The 24,444-nt window shown below is 32.7% G+C and overlaps 3 protein-coding genes across 3 annotated transcripts; 2 read left to right on the top strand and 1 right to left on the bottom strand.

Moving 5' to 3' along the window:
• The first annotated feature begins 18 nt into the window (after positions 1-18).
• Positions 19-10,119, top strand: LOC112697442 (ATP-dependent zinc metalloprotease FTSH 11, chloroplastic/mitochondrial). The gene is made up of 17 exons (XM_025750622.3): positions 19-825; positions 1,264-1,417; positions 3,129-3,221; positions 3,653-3,738; positions 3,840-3,963; positions 4,620-4,739; positions 5,309-5,359; positions 5,562-5,623; positions 6,237-6,294; positions 6,400-6,525; positions 6,601-6,681; positions 7,012-7,141; positions 7,255-7,403; positions 8,385-8,666; positions 8,964-9,053; positions 9,166-9,219; positions 9,514-10,119. The coding sequence occupies exons 1-17, from the start codon at positions 197-199 to the stop codon at positions 9,667-9,669; spliced, it is 2,445 nt and encodes an 814-aa protein (XP_025606407.1). The 5' UTR covers positions 19-196; the 3' UTR covers positions 9,670-10,119.
• A 1,810-nt stretch (positions 10,120-11,929) lies between these two features.
• LOC112697441 (abscisic acid receptor PYL8) lies at positions 11,930-15,424 on the top strand. The gene is made up of 3 exons (XM_025750621.3): positions 11,930-12,450; positions 13,909-14,124; positions 14,792-15,424. Exons 1-3 carry the CDS (start codon positions 12,325-12,327, stop codon positions 15,011-15,013), a joined length of 564 nt encoding a protein of 187 aa, XP_025606406.1. The 5' UTR covers positions 11,930-12,324; the 3' UTR covers positions 15,014-15,424.
• A 2,357-nt stretch (positions 15,425-17,781) lies between these two features.
• On the bottom strand, positions 17,782-23,231 carry LOC112697440 (serine carboxypeptidase-like 42). Its single transcript, XM_025750620.3, has 10 exons — positions 22,575-23,231; positions 21,811-21,918; positions 21,622-21,714; positions 21,188-21,280; positions 20,657-20,742; positions 20,281-20,559; positions 19,943-20,076; positions 19,477-19,569; positions 18,983-19,100; positions 17,782-18,105 (listed from the first exon to the last, which is right to left on the bottom strand). The coding sequence occupies exons 1-10, from the start codon at positions 22,876-22,878 to the stop codon at positions 17,938-17,940; spliced, it is 1,476 nt and encodes a 491-aa protein (XP_025606405.1). The 5' UTR covers positions 22,879-23,231; the 3' UTR covers positions 17,782-17,937.
• Between the last annotated feature and the right edge of the window lie 1,213 nt (positions 23,232-24,444).

The following is a 24,444-nucleotide window of genomic DNA, read 5'->3' as shown; positions in this document are numbered from 1 at the left end:
ATCTATCGAGAGACACATACACTAAAAATCCGAAGCCGGCGCCAAGTTCACTCCCTGGAAATGGCTGGATAAGGTTGCTTCCGTCTTCTTCTTCTTCCTCCAATCTTCTTTCTCTTTCTCTCACAACGTGCACGGATAATAAGAGAGAGGAAGAGACACATTCACTGATAATTCACAAACCCTAACACGGTCCCAAATGGCCACGCTTCAAGCTTCTCTTCTCTCTAAACCTTCCCTCCCATTCCCATTCTCATCTTCATACCCTTCACTTCGCCGCAACACAATTCTCTCTTTCCACTCCCTCACCTCATCCCATCCCCACCTCACGCGCCTCCGCTCCCGCCTCCCCTGCACATTCCGCCCCGACAACAGCATTACCTCCTCTTCCGAACCCCAACCTCAATCCCAATTAACTAACTCCGAACCAGATTCCGCCGAACCTGATGCCGTTGACGCCGGCGAGGTTCCAAATTCAAATTCAACGGAGGAAAAGATTGCAGTTTCGGATTGGAATGAGTCAAGTTTGGAACTTAGTTCCGAGAGTGTAGTGTCTGGCAGCGAGAGTGAGGGGAAGGGTACGAATCTGAAGAAGAAGAAAGATGAGGAGGGTGTTGGTGTTGGTTCCAGGTTGCCATTTTTGGTGTTTCTTCTTGGAATATGGGTGAAAGTGAGAGAAGCGGTGAGAAGGGCATTTTCGGAATTTTTTGATTGGTGGCCGTTTTGGCGTCAGGAGAAGCGGCTGGCGAAGTTGATCGCCGAGGCCGAGGCGAACCCGCAGGATGCCGAGAAGCAGAGTGCTCTGTTTGTTGAGCTCAACAAGCACAGGTGTGTGACAGTGAAGTGTTGGAACCAAAAAAGAAAAAAGAATTGTTTACTGATTAATGAATAATGAATGAAAGAATGAATGCTTGGGGTTTGCATGCTGAATTTGTGCACTTTCTTGAGCCAAGCTTGTTTAGTTTTGACATTCCTGGGATCTTGGTGTTTATCTTTTATTTACTTGCTTGTTCAATTGATGATGATGTATATCATAATTTTACAGATAATATTGGAAAAAAGTGATAAAGAAAAGAATATATATATATATATATATATATATATATATGGGGAAGTTAAGTTGGGTATAGTGCCTAGTTCTTTGACTTGGAAGTTTTGTGTTTAAATTCATATATGGTTTCTTTATTTCCTTTTTTTGTTAGTTCAAATGCAGATATTTATAAGATTTTCATCTCTTTTTGTTTTTTGTTTTTTTTGTTTTCCTAGTCCTGAGTCTGTCATCAAGCGATTCGAACAAAGGGATTGTGCTGTAGACAGTAGAGGAGTCGCAGAATATCTTCGAGCTCTTGTAATGACTAATGCTATCACCGAATATCTTCCAGATGAGGAAATTGGAAAGCCTTCTAGTCTTCCTACTCTGGTAATTGCTTTCAGTAATTTATATTCTTGTTCTTTCTCTTTTTCTGTCTGTGTTTAATTCATGATGCCTCAATTTTTGTTAGTGGGTTTGGAAGAGTGCATGGCATCTAGTTTAGGGTCCATTAGTTAATATTAGTCTGTCTAGAGGAATTGTTCTCTTTTTCATGCTTGCAATTATCATTTAACATATTGAGATTGTGTCGGGTCATTCAAATTTCATCTGTGACTATTTTGATCATAATGCTCAAATGACGTTTGTTTCATGGTCCTGGCAAACTGCATTATCAGAAGGAAATTTCTTTCTTATTAAGTTGCAAGTTTCATGAAGGACTGCTTTTATCTTGTTTTTGTCTTTTGCATTGATTCATATGGTTCAAATTGATCTTTTTATTAACCAATCTGGTATTTTTCTGATTTGTTACCTTGTATGATCCTATTCTTATATGATGTACTTGATGACATTACTGATTATGTAAATTTGGATACTCCTATTATTAGTACTAGTGAAAGTGCCTATAAATTCATAATTTTAAAGAACAATACTAATTATTTTATTTAGAGTTAATTGTTTTATCACGTATATACCTCTCAATGACTCAATGTTAGTAAAAGGGGTATAACTGAACAAAAGTAACTATGATAAAAGTTTGTCTTAACACCTTCAATTGGTATTAGAGAAGTTAGCCCTTAATGTTAGTGAATATAATTGGGTAAAAGTATTGTGAACAATTTTTTCCCCCGACCCAGTTATTAGTATTGGAGATTATTTTCATTATGGACATGAAAATTTGGATTACTTAGTGATGAAATTATATGCTGGACAAGATAGAATAAGGAATAAATGCAGCAAGGAGAAAGTTGAGATAGAAATTATTGTGGAAAAACGATGGCAAAAACTTGCCTTAGATTGTTTGATCATGTGGTAGAAGGCATATTAAAACTCTCTTAATGAGAGTAGTTCAACTAGAGGATGTTCCAACAGCTACAAGTAGAGGGAGGCTAAGAAAAACTACAATGGCTTTACCTTAGGAAATCGTCATGTCGTTTGATCCATGGAACCAAGTAGTAGAACAGGGTCGTCTTGTCAATGTCTAAAATGAAATCTTCAAGTTGTATTTATTTCTTTATTTTTTTTATTTCTTATTTATGATAGGACAAAGAAATTTTATTGGAAAAGAAGATAATATACAGAAGAGGATGAGGCATCCTCACATATGCAAAAAATATAGCTAACCCATAATTCCATAAAGGGATAACCTGTGTAACAAAAGCATGACCAGTCCCTTTGAATATAAGTTAGAGAAACTCTGTGATACATACCATGTGTTAAGCGCCAAACGAATGCCAAAATAGTAATCCTACCTCAAATGAAATCACTAGTTGAAAGGAATAGTTAAAAACCTCCAAAATATCTACCAAGCCTTTTCTGGTCTGAAATGGTCTGAAATATGTCCTTTTCCTTTTTCTCATTAAATTCATGATGGGTTTTATAATGGATCCTAAAAGATAATTCTTACAGTGCTATTCTTTTTAATCTCTTCTTATTTAATGTGACCCTTGTGCTCCTGGCGCTCTTGTTATTTGAAAATAATATTTTGAATTTTGAAAATTTCCCTGTGCCAAGATGAACTTTAAGGTGATTATAATAACAGCCTCATAGTTTACTTGTATTATAGTGTGGGCAACTAAATGGTCAACATTTTTCTTTTCAGTTGCAAGAGTTAAAGCAGCGTGCATCAGGCAATGTAGATGAGACTTTTCTTAGCCCTGGAATATCTGAGAAGCAGCCATTACATGTGATAATGGTAAAGTTTATTGCAAAAGATGTTATTGTATGCTTTGCACATTTAGTGATTAACGTCTTAGTATTATTGAAATAGGTGTGCTTTGTTTTACATCTTAATAAATTTAATTTTCTTAGTATTATTCTATTTTAGCCTTAGAACAACGGTTGAGTTGTCTTTGTATGACTTCAAAGTCACGGTTTCATGTCGTGGAATCAGCCACCGATGCTTGGGCACAAGGCTGCCTTATTCTATGTTTTTCTAATAAGTCATAATTTCAGATTCTATAAAATAGTCAAAAACTGCTTTTAGTATATTATGTTCCTAATCTATCTTCTTGAGGAAAAATCCTTAAAAAATGCATTATTCACTCATAGTTAATCACTCTCCTTACTGACTTTGATTCTTTGTTCATTCTTGGAATCTCTCATAGTTGTTTTATTTTTTTTTAGGTTGATCCAAAAACTTCAAACAAATCACGTTTTGCTCAAGAGCTCATTTCGACTATTTTGTTTACTGTTGCAGTGGGATTGGTCTGGTATGAGCCTTTACTTTCTTTCTCTCCATCTATGTGCGTGTGTAGCATATAGCATGAACTCTCGTGTAGATTACTTATATTACGGCTTTATTTCTCTTCAGGTTTATGGGTGCTGCTGCACTTCAAAAATACATAGGAAGCTTGGGTGGCATTGGAACATCAGGTGTTGGGTCAAGTTCTTCCTATGCCCCAAAGGAGCTAAACAAAGAAGTTACGCCTGAAAAGGTTAACTTGTTAATCTTTTCTAACTAAAATAGATTTCTATTGAATTTTTTAAAATAGCTAATTTGCTTAATTCTATATATAAGGGCCTGGCATCTGAGATAGAACAAATTCACACACACAACAGAATTGAAGCAAACAGTGGGTGAATCCAGGTGATTGCACCCCTGAAGTAGTATTATTGAATGAGAAAAAGTGCAGAAATACAAGAACAGTAAGATAGATTGGCTGAGAGTTGGACAGCCAGCCTCTCTCCTAAGCCTAGCCTGATCTATTCCTTTCTTTTTCCATTCCCTCTCACTGCTTCCCACAACCCTTTATAGTTCCTACCTCCCTCTCATAACAGAATGCTCACTCTCTCACTCACTTTGCAGCTAGACAAGTTAGTTACAGCTAAACAATTGTGCTGTTATTGAGTATTTTGGATGAGACCATTGTAAATGCAATATATATATATAAGTAGGATGATGTGTTTTGCACTGGTAATGAGGAGGGAGGTCTACTGTTGCAGTTTTTTAATACGAACAAATGATTCATTTTGAATTTCCTTATTTGTTGCATAGGTAATGTCTATTGCATGCTGAAAATATCACTAAATCAGAAATTTGGTGGTACTCATGATCTTTTGGTTTAATCCCCCCCTAAAATTAATCTTCCAGAATGTCAAGACATTCAAGGATGTGAAAGGTTGTGATGATGCAAAGCAAGAACTTGAGGAGGTTGTGGAGTACTTAAAAAATCCCACCAAGTTTACACGCCTTGGAGGAAAGCTGCCTAAGGTCTGAGGATTCTTTTTAATCTTTTCACGTGATAGCTTTTGATTACAATTCAGTTTCTAGTTCAAACTTATTTGATTGTTGTTTCTTAGTCAGCACACCTACGTATCCACCCTTGTTTTCTAGTTGATAGGACCCTATGTAAATTGTTCTGTTCCTCAGATGCCTTGGAAGGAAAGCTTCCTTGGTCTGGAGAATTTCTTTCTATTATTTTGTGTCTTTATATTGGTTTCTACCTGAGGCCTTTTCTTCGTATTTCATCTTGTAGTTTAAATTCACATGATTCTTGTTTCTTAATCAGCAGAACTATGTTTCCAGTTCCACCCATGCTTTTTGGTTAACAGGGTATTTAATCCCTCTTTTTATACAATTTGTGTTTCACACAATAACATGCATATATTTGTTTGGTCATCATAATATTATTGAATTCTTCTTATTTGTTTTCATGTCATCTTATGCCGAGTAATATGCTTGTCTGATGGTAAAATCATGTTTTCTAGAGTTCATTATTTGTTATTTGCATATCTCTAGTTTATCAAGTGCCAGAGCCTCAGCTTTCCTTTTTTTTTCAGGGTATTCTCTTGACAGGGGCACCAGGAACCGGAAAAACTCTTCTTGCCAAGGTTATTTACTTTCTGTTGACATATTTTATTATAGCTTTTAATCCATGTGCTTCTGGTATTTATTTTTAATTCTTGATGTGCCATGTTGTTATTGTTATGTGTTTAGGAAGTTCTTGGCAGGATATATCTGGACATTGGTTCTTGTATCTCAATTTGATAATTCTTACTTCTGATAGTGTTTGCTTTATCTGGGACCTTGAAGGCTATAGCTGGAGAAGCCGGTGTGCCGTTTTTCTATCGGGCAGGGTCTGAATTTGAGGAGATGTAAGTCTTCTTTTGTTTCTATAATCTATATTTATGTCTTAAGTTTGAGCATTTAACACATTATATATTGTCTTGAGATTGGAGACATGATACTGGAATATAATGAGCTAACATTATATATTCGTCTAGTATATGATGCCTAAACAATATCGCCGTTGAGAGATTGGAAAGACTATGCTACATAGATAGCTTTACTTTTGATTGGTATTTGCTCTTGCAAGGGGATCTATTGCCCTCCGTCTTGTATTATTCTTCTTTCCTCGTAAGTCTATTCTGCTTTTATTCAAATAAATTAAAAGGCTGGGAGAGTAGACAGATGTAACTGTAGGAATAGTAAAAAGCTAAAACTGCATGGTGATTCATCTATTGTTATATGAAAAACATTTAGTATGTATGATTTTCTGCTGGTTGTGATGAAATTAGTTTAAATGTCAGAAATGTCCTCTATTTTTCATGTGTTATCTTAATAACAATACAAAGTGTAATCTTTATTCCTTTTGACAATTGCAATTTGTAATAGTACGTCTGGAGATATATTACAGCCATATGTTATCACATTAAGGCATGTTGTGAAATGATAGCTAGGCTTGATAATTTTGGTATCACTTCTCAGGTTTGTTGGAGTTGGTGCTCGACGTGTAAGATCTTTGTTTCAAGCAGCTAAGAAAAAGGTTTGTTATGATCAACATTCTCGTAGAATTTTATGTTGCTTTGGTTTACTTTGTAGCAGGTCCTTTTGTTCTGAATGTGGAATACTTGGTCTTATATTTATGTAGGCTCCTTGTATCATTTTCATTGATGAAATTGATGCTGTTGGATCAACAAGGAAACAGTGGGAGGGTCATACTAAGAAGACATTGCATCAGTTACTTGTTGAAATGGATGGGTTTGAGCAGAATGAGGTATCCGGGAACAATTTCAAGTGTAAATGTTCCTCGTTGGTTTTGGCAAATTTATTAATAATTTTTATCTTCCAGGGAATAATATTAATGGCAGCAACAAACTTGCCTGATATTCTTGATCCAGCTTTAACAAGACCCGGTAGATTTGATCGCCATGTAAGTACTGTTATACCTTTTTACCACTTTTATTTCTCTCTTCACTAATAGTATTCTTTATCCAAACTAAAACTTCAAAAAATAAATTTCCAAAGAAACCTTACAATATACCACTACGAACTTGCTAGAGTTGCTCAATTATCATTGTTGTGTATTTGATGGATCCTAAACATAAGTTTCCTTCTGCAATGTGAACCTGTTCAATCCTTTTATCTAAGCCTGATCATGTTATAGGAACTTGTTGAACTATATCGAATTAGTGTGCTGGAGGTTTACATTACCTAACTGAATACATAAGGTAAGATGACTAACATATATTTCCAAATCCAGATTGTTGTACCAAATCCAGATGTACGTGGTCGGCAAGAAATATTGGAGCTCTACCTACAAGATAAACCTCTGGCTGATGATGTAGATGTTAAAGCGATAGCCCGTGGTACCCCAGGATTCAATGGGGCAGGTGAACTGTTATGAATTTTGTTTGACATATTTATTTCAAAATATCTTGAATCTTATCCCTCTTCAAGATCCTGTCAATGATGATCTCTGTTGTTATTTATTCCTTTAAATTAGATCTTGCAAACCTGGTAAACATTGCTGCCATTAAAGCTGCGGTTGAAGGTGCAGAGAAACTAACAGCTGGACAATTGGAATTTGCAAAAGACAGAATAATCATGGGTACAGAGAGGAAAACAATGTTTATATCAGATGAGTCTAAAAAGGTATGTGTATATGCTTGGAATATGATTTACCACATCAAATTATGTATTTATGATCATAGTGAACAACAGCTTTTGAAGCCAATCTCCTTAAGTATTGATGTACAGTTCCAGTTCATATCTAACTTTTGCCATTGGATGATATTCAGATTCACAAGTGAAGGAAACACTTCTCTTGTACTTCTTGTAGGTGGTTTTTTTTTTTATTTTTTTGTGGGATAGAGAGAAAGTATATTAGGAGTGAAGAAAATAAGCACAATACATCCTCACATACAGTAGACAGAGCTAAGACTTGTAATGATACACCATGTAACAAACTAACAATGCATGCTGATCCCTTTGAAATTTGAATAGCAGCTAATGGACCACCATCAGACAGACTACCGGCCATGCCATCCTAGCTTGCTTTCCATAGTGTTGCAGTTCAAGAAAGTACTGCAGAATAGTATGGAGGAACTTGGATGTGATATGTTACAAGTTACAAGTAAATGTGGAAATTATGATCCTGTGTTTGAAGTGTGGATCTGGTGGGACTTGCTTTTAGTTCTAGTAGTTGGAATGTCTGCCAATTATCACGACTGAAGATTTCTATAATTGATAGTGGGCATAATGATTCGAGATAAAAACATAGCTACAGGTCTAAACTTGCTTTGACAAGTAGCACTCTGCAAACGGCACACAATGCCATTGATATTCACAGGAAAATAGATGCGACTATTTATGAGGCAATAATAATGTGTTTGAGCCGTTTTGTTAGACACTCCCATGATATATGAACCTGATGTACCAAGTCACGTTGCTTTCCAATTTTCATAAGAGTCTAATATTGTGTATAATAATATTTCACCTCTTATAGAAAATTTTCAAATAATGTAAAAAACATTGTTTATAGAATAATAGCTTTAGTTTACAGTTATTCAGTTAATCAAATATTAATATTATAGTTGTTTGCTTATGTATGGCACTGTTATTCCTGAATTTCAGCTCACTGCTTATCATGAGAGTGGCCATGCAATCGTCGCCCTTAACACTGATGGTGCACATCCTATCCACAAGGCAACAATCATGCCCCGCGGCTCTGCTTTAGGGATGGTTACACAGCTTCCATCAAGTGATGAGACATCAATTAGCAAGAAACAGTTGCTAGCTCGCCTTGATGTATGTATGGGAGGAAGAGTTGCAGAAGAGCTTATATTTGGTCATGATTATGTCACAACTGGAGCAAGTAGTGATCTTCACACAGCTACTGAACTTGCCCAATATATGGTAATTTTCAGCTTCCCATTCAAGTGATGTCTCTGGCTATATGTCTCTGTTTCATAGGCTGGTATATATTGGTTACAGAGGGACTTTAGAGTTGTGTCCTTTTAACTGCTTGTACATTCCTTTCAGTGATGGTCAATTGTTACTTTGGAAGTTGGATAACTACTTGTAACACAAAGAAAGACCTTTCCTCTCACTAAAAATGAGTGATTGGATGCTTCTGTTTCTTTTGTTTGTTGTTTTAACTAAATCCAAATCAAATGTGCTTATTATCCATTTTTACATCCTTCTCTGCAACAGGTTTCAAATTGTGGGATGAGTGATGCAATTGGACCAATTCATATAAAAGAGCGGCCAAGTTCTGAAATGCAGTCGCGTATAGATGCAGAGGCAAGTGTTATGAATCTACTATCTATCTATCGTCTAAACCATTTTGACTTTGAAATATTGTTTCATTTCTTAAATGAAAAAACCACAATGCTTAAATTTACTTGTTCTGCAGGTTGTAAAACTTCTTAGAGAAGCATATGATCGTGTGAAAGCCCTTTTGCGGAAGGTTTGTCAAGTTGATTTTGTTGTATCTTTTATATGTTAAGATGATGAAGGAAAGAAATTACGAAGTTTAGCAGATCAAGAATCCTCTTCAATGTAAGAGTAAAAGTGTATAACACAAGGCCACAGGGCCAAAGGAAGACATCAATAAAACTTCATGGAATTAGATTTATATACTAATAAAATGTCTGGCTGTATGAGCATGGCTATATGTTGATGAATAAAAAAATGTGGTCAACCTTATACAGCATATGGTATATGCTGGTCGCTGGTGCTAATAACTTTGTTATTTCTTCAGCATGAGAAGGCGTTGCATGCGCTGGCAAATGCATTACTCGAGTACGAGACACTGACTTCAGAAGAAATCCGGCGAATACTTCTACCATACCAGGAAGGAAGACTATCAGAACAACAGGAACAAGAAGCAGCAGAAGGGGACCTTGTACTGGTGTAATCTTTCTCTCCACTTCCTGTCTGTTACTTCTAACAACAATAGGGGAAGTTCTGTACAGTATACCTAGAATCCATACAGGTATTTTTTATAATCCAATTTCTGCAGTGTCCCCCTTCATTGTGCATGTTATGATTATCATAAGATGCTTATAGGAAGTAATTTATACATCTTTGGTTATCTCTGAAGCAACTAGTCGTCCGTCCTGCTCACAATGACAATTTCCTTCTGTTGCTGAGAGCAATATTTTTTAGAGAGAACTATGTATTTGTAGAAATATGTTTATTGAACATATTAAGATTTGTGTTAATTAGTCTGCACATTCATTTCCTTATCTAATTGTTTATTATGAGACCCAAAGTGTAATTTTGGCAAGGTTAATTTGTCAATTAAATGGATATGATAGACAAATAAAATCAAGTGATCTATGCATTTTCTGAATTGAATTAAAAATGTTTCAGATGTTCAATTGTTGTTCTCTAATTCAATTTGCTACATGCTCAATACTGTGTCCAGAGCTGGAAGCGAGTTAAGCCAGCTCGAGTTCAACTCGTTAATAGTTCGATAAACTGAGCTCGAGCCTGGAATTGAGTTCATAAATTAAATGAGTCGAGTTTGAGCTTGAATAAGCTCAACTTATTAACTCGTAAGCTGACTAGATTATATATATATATATATATATATATATATATAGGACATAAATTAAAAATTTATAATTAATAGAGACACAATATATAAGTTAGAATTTAATGATATAGAATTATAGATTATGTTCCTGTTATTTAAGCCAACTCGATGAGGTTACGGTGAGCCAAGTTTGAGTTTAAGAAATAGGCTCGATTGTTAATGAGTTGAGTCATGAGCCAAGCTCAATTTTTGTGAGCCAAGTTTGAGTTTGGTCTAGCTTGGCTTACTTCCAGCCTTAACTGCGTCAGGGGAAAACTAATTGATAATTAACGGATTGTTTGTCAATTGGGATTTTAGAGGAGATAAAGAATGATTTGTGATACAAAAATTCAAAATTTAATTCTAAACCTTCTTTCGTCTTTATTTTCTTCCAAAACCCAAACTCAAAAATTCTAAAGTGGCTTCGGAATATACCATCTTGAAAATTTTATCATATTGGTCAAGTGGTGATGGAGTTTAGATTTGCGATTGATTATTCGTTGGCCTGTCAAATTGGGAGATATCATGGCCAACCAAAAAGAAAAAGTATAGTATATATTTTGATCAAATTATATTTAGAAATTTTATAATTTTTTATACCATTGTTGATTATAATGGCATACTTAAGAGAGACACAAAAATAGTTTATGGTAATTTTCTTCCAATACGACAGAACAAAATATTAATATATATACTAGTGTTAATGTATAAGTTTACAGTTTAATTTGATATGATAAATTAAAAATAATATTTTATAATCATAAAATTTTTTAGTTTAGTATAACACTATCATTGTAATCATGTATCTCAAGTCTAAATCGAAAATGATATATGAAAATAAATAGTTGCTAGAATTGGAGTGACAATATTTAGTTACTTTTAATTAATTAAGCTAAATAAATGGGAAATAACGTTAGGCTAATGTTAATTAAGCTTGTAAATCAAATTTTAATTTTATATATAATAAAAATAGATAATATATGTAAAAAATTAATCATCCATACAAAAATACAAATAGCTTTATATTTATATAATTATATTCAAATTTTATGTTCAATATAATTAATTTAGAATTACATTTATAATCAAATACTATAAAAAATATAGTCGAACCCATTCATTTTTATAATAAAACTTAACATTATTGAAAACAATATTATTTTATTCTCCAACAGCCTAAAATAAAAATCCTCAACTTATTTTATTTTCCTTGTTTTACTTTACTTTCTAGTTTCTACTTCCTTTTTATTATGTATCTTACTATCTTTCATTCTTTCCCTTTCGTCCAAACAAAGTCTATACCTTTTGTCATGGGAAAGACATTTCCGCAAACGGACAAACAGAAGGTTAGTTTGTAATAAACAGCACCAAGCGGGGGCCATTTATTGATACAACCATTTATTTTTTAAAAAACAAATTGATACATTTAAGAATTTAATTTTAATATAGTATAAAATATTTTATATAATTATATCGTTTTTTAGATAATTATTTAGTCAATATAAAAAATAATTATTTTAATTAATATAATATTACGTAATTAGGTAAAACTATTTATAACCACCATGCATCATATTAAATTCTACATTTAATACCAATAAACATTTAAATTTGTTTACTCTATTTAATGTTTACAAAATACGAAAAAGCGAGTCGGCACGCAGCACTGCAGCAGGCACTAATCAGAAATGATATTAAACAAAGAATTTTATTACATATTTTTTTAGTTTGGGATAATATAAAAGGGTTCGTCATCCATGGCGGTGACTCTGATTCTCACACGCATCTTATTTCTCTGCTAAAATCAAACCCCCCTGAAAAAACAAAATTCCTCGAAGCACCCTCGCCGGACGTCGACCACAACTTGGCGGCGCAGATTCAAACCGGAACCGCGGGCTGATGGCGTTGGCGGTTGAGATTAGAAGCTGAAGAAACGGTGCGTTTTGGTGTTGGCGGCGTATTCGTAGAAAGGGTTTAGGAAGTGAAAAAAAAATGAACGGGAATAGAGGATTGAGCAGTTTGGAGATGGAATACATTCGAAGGCACCATAACCATGAGCCTGGAGAGAATCAGTGCAGCTCCGTTCTCGTTAAGCATATCAAAGCACCGCTTCATCAGGTCTTTACTTTTTTCTTTTCTTTTCTTTTTGTGTTTTTATTATTCTGTGTGTATGTGGTTGAGTTTATTTGACGAGGTTAGATTTTGGATGGTCTTTTAACTGTTTATGGCTTAAATTTTTGCATGCATCATTGTGGTCGAATTAGAAGATACTTTTTAGTTAAAACCACGAGGACTTGGTATAGTGGTTATCTCATTTGGTCCCTTGATTAGTGGTGGGGTGTTCGATCCCCCCACTCTTGTGAATCGAGATCATTCCATGCCGAGGGGATTAGTTGATTTGCGCAGCCGGGGGTTGTGAGAAATAAGTAGAGAAAACCGAGATTAAATACATAAAACATGAAATTGTAGCAAGATTTAAATCGTAAAGTCAGTCGGTTTAGTAAAAATTTTGTAAAATCGATTAACTCATTTAAAATCGTAATATTGTATTAAATTGAGATTCTAGCTACTATGGTTCTTTGATGCTTAGGTGGTTTGGTTAACAGCAGTTGAAATTGAACTTCTTTGGGGTGTTTTTCGGTTATGGACTTATGGTTGACTTACTTCTCATTAACATTTGATCTGCCACATAAATGTTGGATAAATATGCCATTCTTTTCAAGTGTTTTTTTAACTAATTTTCTACATTGAGATGTATCTGGAGTTCTGGACATGGTTCCGTCTGGATACAATGATTTGTCGATGTAGCATCTTAGTAAAAGCGACATTTAGTTGACACAGAAACAGTGAAAGAAAGAAAACAGAGTAGCTATTTGAGATCTTCTTCGTCATCGTGGTAGAGTAGCTATGGTTTGAATTAATTCATGTGCTTCTTTCTTTATTTCAAGTACCAACAGGAGTACGGATTCCTAGTTGTTCCAACACATTGCGATTCAAACTTTTGTGTATTGAGTGGAATGTATGATTTTTTGTTTTTTATCTTTTATGGGATAACCAGTGACACACCCCTTAGGTTGAAGCCCCATTTGGAATTAGTTAGCTATTAGGGGTTGCTAGGAGTTAGTTACTTGATTTATACTATGAATTAGCTCTTTTTTTATCTCTTGTATTTGATAAGATTAGAATTGAACAATCAAATTATCAACTCATTTGAATTCCTACTAGAGTTAGCAACCGACTAGAAAAGGTTCTATAAAGCCAAAGAGGCGAGGGGTGGTGGTTGGGGTGTAGGGAGTGGAGACACGGGTCCAGGGCTGGGGTTGTTTCATTATCTAACCTTATTGTGAGGTTACAAATTGAAACCTTTTTTCCCTCCTCTTCTATTTTGTCTTCTTTGCTAGTATGCAGTTTTATCGTGTTCCAATGATTCTTACAAATTGGTGCATCTTGACTATACTTTCATTTTTGGCAAAAGCTACTGTGATTGAGACTGTTCCAATGATTCTGCCCTGATGGCACTCATTTTGTCGTCATGAAATTTTGTTTATTTGTTATGCATAGACTTGCTTTCTCTAGGTATGGTCATTGGTGAGGAGGTTTGATCAGCCACAGAAGTACAAGCCATTCATCAGCAGATGTGTTGTAAGAGGAAACCTTGAGATTGGAAGTGTGAGGGAAGTTAATGTTAAGTCAGGACTTCCTGCCACTACAAGCACAGAAAGATTAGAGCTTCTTGATGACAATGAGCATGTCCTCAGCATCAGGATTCTTGGTGGTGATCATAGACTTAGGGTATGAATATATCATTATAAGAAATTGGCATTTTCTTGTTTCCTTTTTCCTTAAGATTTTGCACTTTTGTGTGTATTACTATGTGAGCTTATTCTACTGAGAAACTGTTTGTCTCCCTTAAAATTTTTTTCTTTCGCTGCAATTCGATTTATATTTTATGTTCAATATCTAGGTAGATTTGCAAATGTGTGTATATTTGCGAGGTTGTCATAGGAAGGGATGACGTTGGGGGGAGGAGGAGGGGAAAGGGGGGGGGGGTTGAGTAAAATATTGTTTCTTTGTAAATTTGTCTTGATTGCCTATGGCCATTTTCTTCAATGGAGTTTTCTGTGATGGTGATTTTTCACCTCAAAACATGTTGGAATAACCAGGCTTCTTTTGAATCAATTTATATTTCAAGTGATGCTTTCATGAATAAACAACAGAGAATGGCTGTTGTGGTTCTTTGAAATCGCAGTTTTACTGTAAATTTTGGTTAGGACAATGAAGTTCTTAGTAAATTCCTTGGTTGCTGGTTCGAGCTTCTATCCTACATTTAATAATGTATATAGTATGCATGTTTCTACTGCTGTTGCTTAGGAAGTTAGCCAATTAGGTTTCTTGACAAACTAGAGTCGCGTGTGTTTCTTATTGATCATTCTAAGATGTTCTGCTTTATATCTTCCAGAACTACTCATCCATCATGTCGCTTCACCCAGAAGTTATTGATGGAAGGCCAGGTACACTAGTTATTGAATCTTTTGTGGTGGATGTACCCGAGGGAAATACCAAGGATGACACATGCTACTTTGTTGAAGCCTTAATTAAGTGCAATCTCAAATCACTTGCTGATGTATCGGAAGGGCTTGCTGTGCAAGACTGCACTGAACCGATTGATCGATCGAGATGATGAGTAGGAAGTTATGGAGAACTTGGCTGCCATGAATGAAGCTTCATGGGCTATCCTATACCGGAGGCTTAGGAGACAGACTGGCGATGATGTTGTTGCTTCCGATTTGTTATAGTGTAGCTGGGTTTGCTTGTTTGTTTTTCTTTTTTCTTTTTGTTTGGGCTTTTTTTTGTTTGCACCATTGGTTATGCTCCTTATATATATATGCTGGTTCTATGTTTATTAGTTAAAGAACAGAATGTTGGGGTGACTGAATACTGTGCTTTAACAGGTTCAAATGCTGGTGATTCTTGGAGAATGTTCTTTTTCTGTATATAGGTGGTGGTGAAAAATGGTTTGTAAAATTGTTTTGATTGGTCGGTTGTAGTTTCTAGCTGCAATAAAAATTAAGAATATAGAGTTAATATTCAATTTGACCCTGAAATTTGAGGTCGGGACTCAAATTGACCCCCTAAAATTATACTTGATTAATTCAGCTCCCAAAATTTATAATAGTAACTTGCGCTAGTTCTTGGGCTGATTTTTGTAAGTGGCATCTTGATTTTGCACGTAACTTGTTAAAATTCGGACTTCTTACTTAGATTCTGTGTGATTAAAATTTATTAGACCTCCAATAGATTTCACAACATTCTTGTGAAGACGATAATAATAAATTTAATAAAGTAACAACCAAGGTTTTGGAATTAGTAAATTTTGATCACATAGAATTTTGGTGAGAAATTTAAATTAATACGTTATTAATGGAGATTAGTTCAAGAGTTAATGTGAGTTATGACTGTTATTAATGGAGATTAGTTCAAGAGTTAATATGAGTTATGACTATAAATTTTAGGGTCTAATTTGAGTTTATTAAAATTTTAAGAGTTAAATTGAATTCAAGTTCAAATTTTAGGGTCAATTTGGGTATTATTTCAAAAATTTTATATATGGATCATAAATTTGTCATAGATACCTCTGCTCTTCAATGGTACAGCCGTATTGAGGGCTATCCCAGTAAAATTATTTTTTAACAGAGTATAGAAATGTTTATAATGAACTCCTGAGAAGGATGAGGAATATTGACAAAAATGTGAACGATTTTTAATGTCTATCATAAAACAAGCATGCTAGATAGAGTTTATGGACTTTAAAGAATCAGTCGTCAATTAACCATCTGTATAATGATTACATTCACATATTGTCTATATTAGAGTTTATTTTATAAATAATTTAATCATGATTTATAATTTATAATTACATTAGATTTACATTTGTAATTAAAATATGAATAGAAACTAAAAATGCAATTGTACTTGAATTTAGTATTCATGATAGTTTGATTATTCTGTTTAAAAAAATTGATTTAGTTTAAAAAGTTTGATTATTTAGCATATTAGAGTCTCAAATCATTATTTTGAAAAATGATTACTGAAAATTTGGCAGATAAAAGTTAATTTTGGCAACAGCTAGTCGGCCACAGTCATGATGTAGCTATTATGCAGAGTTGCATGAAATAGTTTGCCATCCTTGTTATCTTTTAAACTACGTTTTAAAGGAAATTCAAACTGAAAAGATAGAGACCAAATTAAGTCTATTTATTATATTTGGTATAAAATGTATTGAATTAAATTATATTCAAATATTATATTTTGTTTAAAATAAATTTAAAAATTGAGAGATATATTTAAAAATAAAAAAGTAAATAAGAATATTTTTAAAAAAAATATTAATAAAATTTTAGTCTTTAGTCCTAAAAGCAAATACTACATTAAAATTTAGAAGGTTGTAAAATAACGGTAGAAGAATTGTCAAAAAGAAAAGAAATAAAGTCAATTTTATAGTGTTTTTTTATTTTGATACCTAAATTATCTAAATTATTTTCTAAAGTAAAAAAATTAATATTTAAAATTCATTAAATAATAACTAATTATCTTTCTTGGCAAATTAGGCACTATGTTTAAGACATCTTAACAATTACCAAGAAATAAACTTTAGAGTATATGCCTAATACATCCATTGTCTTATATTAACTCTTTTTACTGTTAACAAAATATAAAAGTTTAAGTTGAATATTATATTATATTTAAAGGTATTCAGGCCTAATGTGGTTAAAATATCCTTCCAAGTTAAGACTGCATGCGAGACTCGAACCAAAATAAGTACATACTTGTTTAAAAGAAAGATCGATGAGTTTTGTGCAAAATCTGAAATTAGCACCAACCAGTCAATTGTCTTAAAAGGATTTTTTTTTTTTTTTAATTGGTCTCTCAATATGCGAAAATTAAGTTGGGTCATATATGCGTGCATCTATATTCTGCATTACGCCACCTATCATCCCATTTAAAAAATAGCAGATAATTTTATAAAGACACCTTTTGTATAAAGATGATATTATAAATAGTTAGATAATTTGATATATTTAACTGAACTTTTTAATAATTTACAGTATCATCTTCATATAAAATTATTTTCATAGAAATAACCACCTTAAAAAATAAATTGTCACCAATTCTAACATATATTTTTTTCCCCTCGTCTAGGTAAACATGAGATGAAAATTTAGGAATAAACAACTAAAAAGTACACCTGAAAAAGTTTCAAATGCGGATAAAAATAACAAGAAAGTTTTGAAATACAATTAGTCCTATAAAAACGATCAAATATGGGATATATAATACGAAAAAGGCCAAATAAAATTTTGATACAATTTTCATTAAACATGTTTAAAAAATAAAATTTTGTAATTTTATTTTTATGTAAATGGCCGACATAAAAAAATGGAACAAGGATTAAAATATTTTTTTTTCATTTGCATTTAAATTAAAAAGAATTATAAGAACCAACTAGTTATGAGGGTGGTTCAACTTAAGAGTAATATATTTTGTCTTGTAATTTATGGGCAAATTTGAGGCCCCAAAGAAGAAGAAATTAGTAATTTGATGTCCTTAATGATGAATGGAAGGACCCGTGGTATTTGGCAACCTGGTAGCACGCAGAAATGAAGTGAATAAAAGCAATGCTCTTGAAGGTTGTGAGTAAGGAACCATGTGAGCAGCTCCTCTTACAGTTGCAAAAGTCAACAAATTCCCATATTCTGTCACCCAACCTCCAACCTATATTCAACCCAACACCATCACAACAATCAAATCTTCTTTCATGCCCAAATACAAAACGTTTTTTCTACTCACTTTTTTTCCATAGCAAATGGACTGAGTCGAGTCAATATATGAGAAAGAGTAGATATGTTGTGAAAAGAGATGAGCGAAAAACAAGTGTGTGTTTTTTTGGTGACTGAAAAACAAGTGTGTTTAGTTTGCGTTTTTATTTTTAATATTTTCTGTTTTTGGGTTTTAGTGAAAGAAAAAGAAAAAATAGTTAAAAAAATAAAAATCATGTTTTCTCTTTTTTTTATCAAAATTCTAAAAACTAAAAACATAACAGAAAATGAAAATGCAAATTAAATGTACAGAGTTTTGGATTGCATTTGGTTAATGTCCCAAGGCAATAGGAGAAGGGGATACGGAGATAAATGACGCTTGATACTTTGATTGACAGGAATTTGACTTGTTACTTAAAGAGAAAGTATAAGAAATCAACTTTTAGTTAGTTAAAATTAACCAACTTTTCTTTAGGGTTTATAATTTATTGTTTAGAATTAAAGATTTAAAATTTAGAATTTAAAATAAACAAGACAATTTAAAAAAAATGTAACTGATATTAGCTGAAAAAAGTTAGTTCCTTGGCATTACTAATAAAATTACATTCCCAAAATGTCACTTTTTTCTTCTAATATTCCCATTTGACCTTTTTAAAATATTCTTATTTTAATTTCTGTCTAATATAATGAAACACAATATTTGTTTTGAGAAGGAGAGATTTGAATGCTAATAGAATAACATAGCTAACACTTAACTTCCACTAACTAACTTTGGCGCCATATGCATATGGCTTATGAAAAGCTTGAAACTGAAAAGGAAACAGCTTACATACCTGGCCTTTGTGGAACCAAGCTCCATAAGGAACTGTAACCTTCATGTGTAATTCGTGAGCTAGCTCACGAATTAGCGTTCGAGATCCCAACAACGGCACAACCGAATCTTGGTCGCCACTGTCATCATTTGACCATCAACAATTAGACCACAATTTTTTTTTTAACTAAAGATAGGAAGATTCAAACTCGCAATCTTTAAATGAGTATCAAGAGACTATGCCATTTGAGTTATAGCTCATTGGCGAACAATTAAACCACAATTAAAAAACAATAATCTCTACAATTTATAATAACAGTCAGAAAATTACATATTTATATATGTATAAGCATGTTTTTATTTTTCCAATAGAGAAATCAACTACCAAAACAATCAAACATTGCACATCAAAGTAATCAAACAGTTTTATAGTAGAATAATCAAACTTTTCACGAACACAAAAAATCAACCACCAAAAAATGCATGCATAACAAGAGCATTTTGAATTAAATCTACCTGAAAATCCATATTGGGATATGGTTTTGAACTATCCTTTTGAGAATTGGAAGGATGTTGATGTTACCATCAGTTTCGCTATAGTTTAGAACTCTGCACACATACACACACATCAAAAAGTGACTAGTGTTATATGTACATATGATAGAAGCACAAATACACAACTACTAGATAGATATAAAGATTGTTCTCTCATAAATAAGAATCATAGGCATATTCTATTGCTAGTACTAAATAATATTACTTCTCTTTCAAAAATACTATGTACGCACAAAAAATCAGTCACCAAATCAGCTACCATGTATTTGTATATAAATACATATGTTGTTTAATTTATTTTCAATATATATTTTGTATTTTTTGTGACTGATTTTTGGTGAATACAGAACACGTAGATAGTTGCTTTTCTCTTCTATTTGAGACAAGGAAATAAAGTTGTAGTTATGGTGAAGTATGTGTTACTCACTGACTACACATGGACCAGCTATAAGGAAGTTTGGTGCGATTTGCATGGAGGGCCTTCTGAACCTCAGGAAGGTTGAAGTAAAATCGCCTTTCGAAACTCATACAGACATCAACACCTACACTTATTTTCGTAGCCTGCGTTTGTGCACAGCCACGATTAGTTTAATATTAGAGATAAAATCATTCATATTTCTATCCAATAGTTTGCGCTTTCGAGAGAGAAAGTTCATAACATGCCTAAGAAAACTCTTTAGACCAAAAAGATGCACATTCAAGAAGATTATTCTATGAACTCATCAAAAATTAGACTATTATGATAGAGGCAGAAGAGAAGCATACCATTTTCTTCAATCTCAACTCTTGTTCCACAATGGATGGATAACAAACATCAAGAATCACATCATAGTTATTTATATAATCTCCCACTATACTATTCGCTTCGCGTATGGCGTTGGTGCATGAATGAGAAATATTGTGAGGATTTTCGTACACATAATCATCGAAGTCGCAGTCATTCATAATAGCAAGTCCAACTTCATCTGAAATCATTCCATGGGACCAAAAGTATTCGTATGTTGCTGGTATATCGCGATCAAGTCTTAGAAGTGGGTTTCCAATCTAACAAGCAAAAACCAATGCAAAAGTAAGATGAACAAAAACTTGTCCTGAAATTATGCCTAAAGAGTAAAGATGTATCAAATGAATTGAATCTTACAGCAACCCCTTTAATGTTGAATTTGAAACCAGTCGAACGAGCATTATGATCCAGTAGAGCATTAGTTAACTGTGGTATGTAGTGTCCTGTGGAAGATTATCAGATTTATCATGAGACTAAGGCAACAGGAAACCAGAAACAATATAAGAACACGAAAACTTGGAGGCATTAAAGTAATGCACATAGCCATCCTTTATCTCTAAGTTCTTATGAATACAATTATCTCATTTGTTAGACATATAACGATTCGTGTACCTTTGTTCGGGAGAGATGGTTTTACAATATGTATCAGAGCTTTTACGACCAAAAATTCTAGAACTCAATCCTTGTTACTCTATTTTTCTCAATAAAAATAAAATTTCAGCACAGGGCAAAAAATGAACTAGTGTATAATCCATGCTTCAAGCCGAAAGAGAGTCTCTTGCATTGCATGAGGGAATTGTATCCCTCTACCTAATAGCTTAAACTTTTAAAGAACTGCAAAGAAAATTTTAAGTGCTTTTATCAATTGAATAAAACAATATCCAGAACCTGCATAGCTTTCTCCTGTGAGGAACAGCTCTCTTGATCTGTATGATGGGAACTTCTCGTACCATTTCAGCATGAACAAATACATATCATTGGCTGCAAAATCAAGAAAACATGTGTACAAATGTATAATCAAAAACTAAACTTTTCAGCAAGTCCATTTGGATCAAGGACTTTAAAATTGTTAATCTCATACAATTTTTATCTTTTTCTAGCTTGTTATCATAAGGAGTACAAACACTCCATTGAGAAGCTAACACTAACACTGACACTCGACGAAATTCATCCACCACACGTGTCTCTCGTGTTCAGAACCTCTTTAGAAACGCCACAACACATATGACACAGTTCTAATCTTTAAATTAAAAATTTATTTCAAACAAGAGTATTAAGAATGTTAGACGAAATCGAAGAATTTGAAACAGGCAACTCCTTACCGGTGGACGCATCCCCAGCATTATAATCTGAAGTTGTATTTGAGTATGACCAACCAACTCCAGCAGGAGACTCCACAAACAGAAGGTTGGATGCTATGATTATCAAAAATTTAATATCACCAATCAATGTAGACAGAAAATCTCCATTATCATAAACTATGACACTACTTTTGTTCCTTATGTTGATACCTTTGTTCCATGACTTGGAATTTCTTCTTAGACCACGTCCATCTCCTTTAGGGAAAAAGGGTCCCAATTCAGTAAATGCACCTCCTCCAATGGAAGAACACCCTGGACCTGAACCCAAAAGGATGATGAAAACTTAGCTGAAATGGTTTCATGTATTATGCATAGTGTAAGAACACTCCTTAAGACATAATATACATAATTGCAAATACAATACTACAAGTATAACAACAATCAATTATGCTACGTGTACGCAAAAAATCAGCTACCAAATCAGTTACGCAACAATCTTTGGTTTTTTATATGTGGGGACTTGAAATCTAAGAAATGAATTAATGTAAAGTATTTGATATTCCAATCGACCATACCAAAAAAGAAAATCAAATTTTAATAATTAAAAAAGATAATACAAATGAATACATAAAACATTTCAACAAAAAATATTTATATGAATATATCTGTGTATAAGTTTTATGATGGAATAAGTTGGGACATGTTTGAATAAAGAAATAAAGAAATAATAAAAACTGTGTTTGGAGAAAGCTTTTGTCCTCAAGTGATTAACCAACGGGATCCGTGAAAGGTGCACAGAATGGAATCAAACAAGATATTTTATTCAACTCACAAGATAGATGGTTAGATACCACAAAACTAACTTAAACATATAGACAAATAAAATAAAATAAAATAAAAGAAAGTGAAGCAAAGAACACAGAAGAACATAAGACAAAAATAAGAAAAGAAAAAGAGAGGAGTAGCAATGCAACCTCCATTGAGCCAAAGAGTGAGGGGCTTATTGTGAGGATGAAAAGCAGCTTCAACAAAATAGTAGAAGAGGCTTCTTCCATGGTTGGAATCAATATCAACATAGCCAGCATATTGGTTGAAGTCAACTTTGGGTTGTCCAGGAAGGTTGACCACCAGATCCTCAGATGGGTACCCATTTCCTCCCAACACTCTCACTACCAAAATCAAGATCCCAACTAACCAACACCTGCTTCTGCTTCTACTTCTACTCATCTTCCAACAACCACCAATACTACCCTTACTTGAAACCTGCCCTTTATCCATTTCCCTCTCACTTTTTTATACTTGCTCTTCTTGCTGCTTCTTTCTCAAAATGAATATTTTTTCTTTTTTAGGTTGATTCCAAAATTAATATCTTTTGCTATGTTGATTCATCTAAAGAACTTGTCTAAATACATTAAGTTCTTGATAAGCTTAGAAAATAAAAAATACTTATTTCAAAAGAAAATATCAATATATATTAATGACTGAATTGTTATTTTGGCCTGTTAAAAAAAATAATTTTGATAAAATTATCCTTTTAAAAAATTACTTTTGCCTCTTCAGATATGATTTCAATTTGAAAAAATAATTTTTTTTTACAAGGACAAACTTATCTATGTATTATCTATTATATTATATTAAAATCAAATTTTTACGCTTAATAATATAGCTAAGGTAGTATATTTCACGGAGTATTTATTTATTTATTTTTAATTTATTAAATTCAAATAATTAAAATAAATTAATTATATAAATTAATTAATTTGATAAATTATTTTTTATTTATTTTTTTTAATTTAATACATTAAATTAATTATACTAATTATTTGTATCAACTAATAAATTTAATTAATTTTTTTAAAAATATTTTTATTTAAATTACTTTATTTATTAAAATGTATTAATTATAATTAATTAATTATTTAATTTTATTAGAATAAATATTAAATTTTATTTCTAATATAAAAATATAAAATTCTATTTGTTCTATTCTTATTTTATCATTATAAAAAATTATATATATTAAAAAAATTTATTTTTTACTAATTATTTTTTCATTAGATAGCTTTTCAGTAATACATTTTATTTTTTTTCTTTTTATAATGTAATATTTCTACTCTTTAATTTTTTGATAAACGATAAACCATAATTAAATGTTATTGTAATCTATTTTTTCTATTTTTTATTTTATTCTTATTTATTTAAATTTTTTATTATAAATTTTATTATTTTTATCTTTTATACGTTAATTTATTATAAATCTTTACAAGTCACATGTTGAGTCTTCTCAATATTAAAATTACGTTCCTTATGTACTTAATTTCATTGATTTATTAATCACGTGACAACAAATTTAGGACAATTTACCCAAATAAATAAATTGGGTGAAAGCTTTACTCAAAACACAAAATAGATATTTCTTACGTGATTGTATATTTTTACACTTCTATGTAAACCGTGGGAAGCTACCACGGTTTCTGATTTTAACATAAACCGTGGCAGCTAGCAACGGATTATGGGGTTTGTGGTTTGTTTGTAAACCGTGGCAAGCTCCAACGGTTTACAAAGAGAGAAAGCTAAGCATAAACCATGGCAAGCTCCCACGGTTTATGAAGGAGGAATTTTGATCATAAACCATTTATTTTTAGATGTTTGATTGCATCAATGTGGTATCATTTAGACTGCGCATGATAATTGTGACAGAATACATGTATATAATAGAAGCTCAAACCGCTTAAACTATCAAATACATAGCAGATAACATATTAGACAATTCTCAAACCTTTTTAACTATCAAATACGTGGCAAATAATAAATTACAGAAGTCTGAAATACATAAGGCTAAAT

Source organism: Arachis hypogaea, chromosome 6 (genome assembly GCF_003086295.3).
Source record: "Arachis hypogaea cultivar Tifrunner chromosome 6, arahy.Tifrunner.gnm2.J5K5, whole genome shotgun sequence".
Classification (NCBI taxonomy): Eukaryota; Viridiplantae; Streptophyta; class Magnoliopsida; order Fabales; family Fabaceae; genus Arachis; species Arachis hypogaea.
This window is presented reverse-complemented; position numbering and strand designations above follow the sequence as displayed.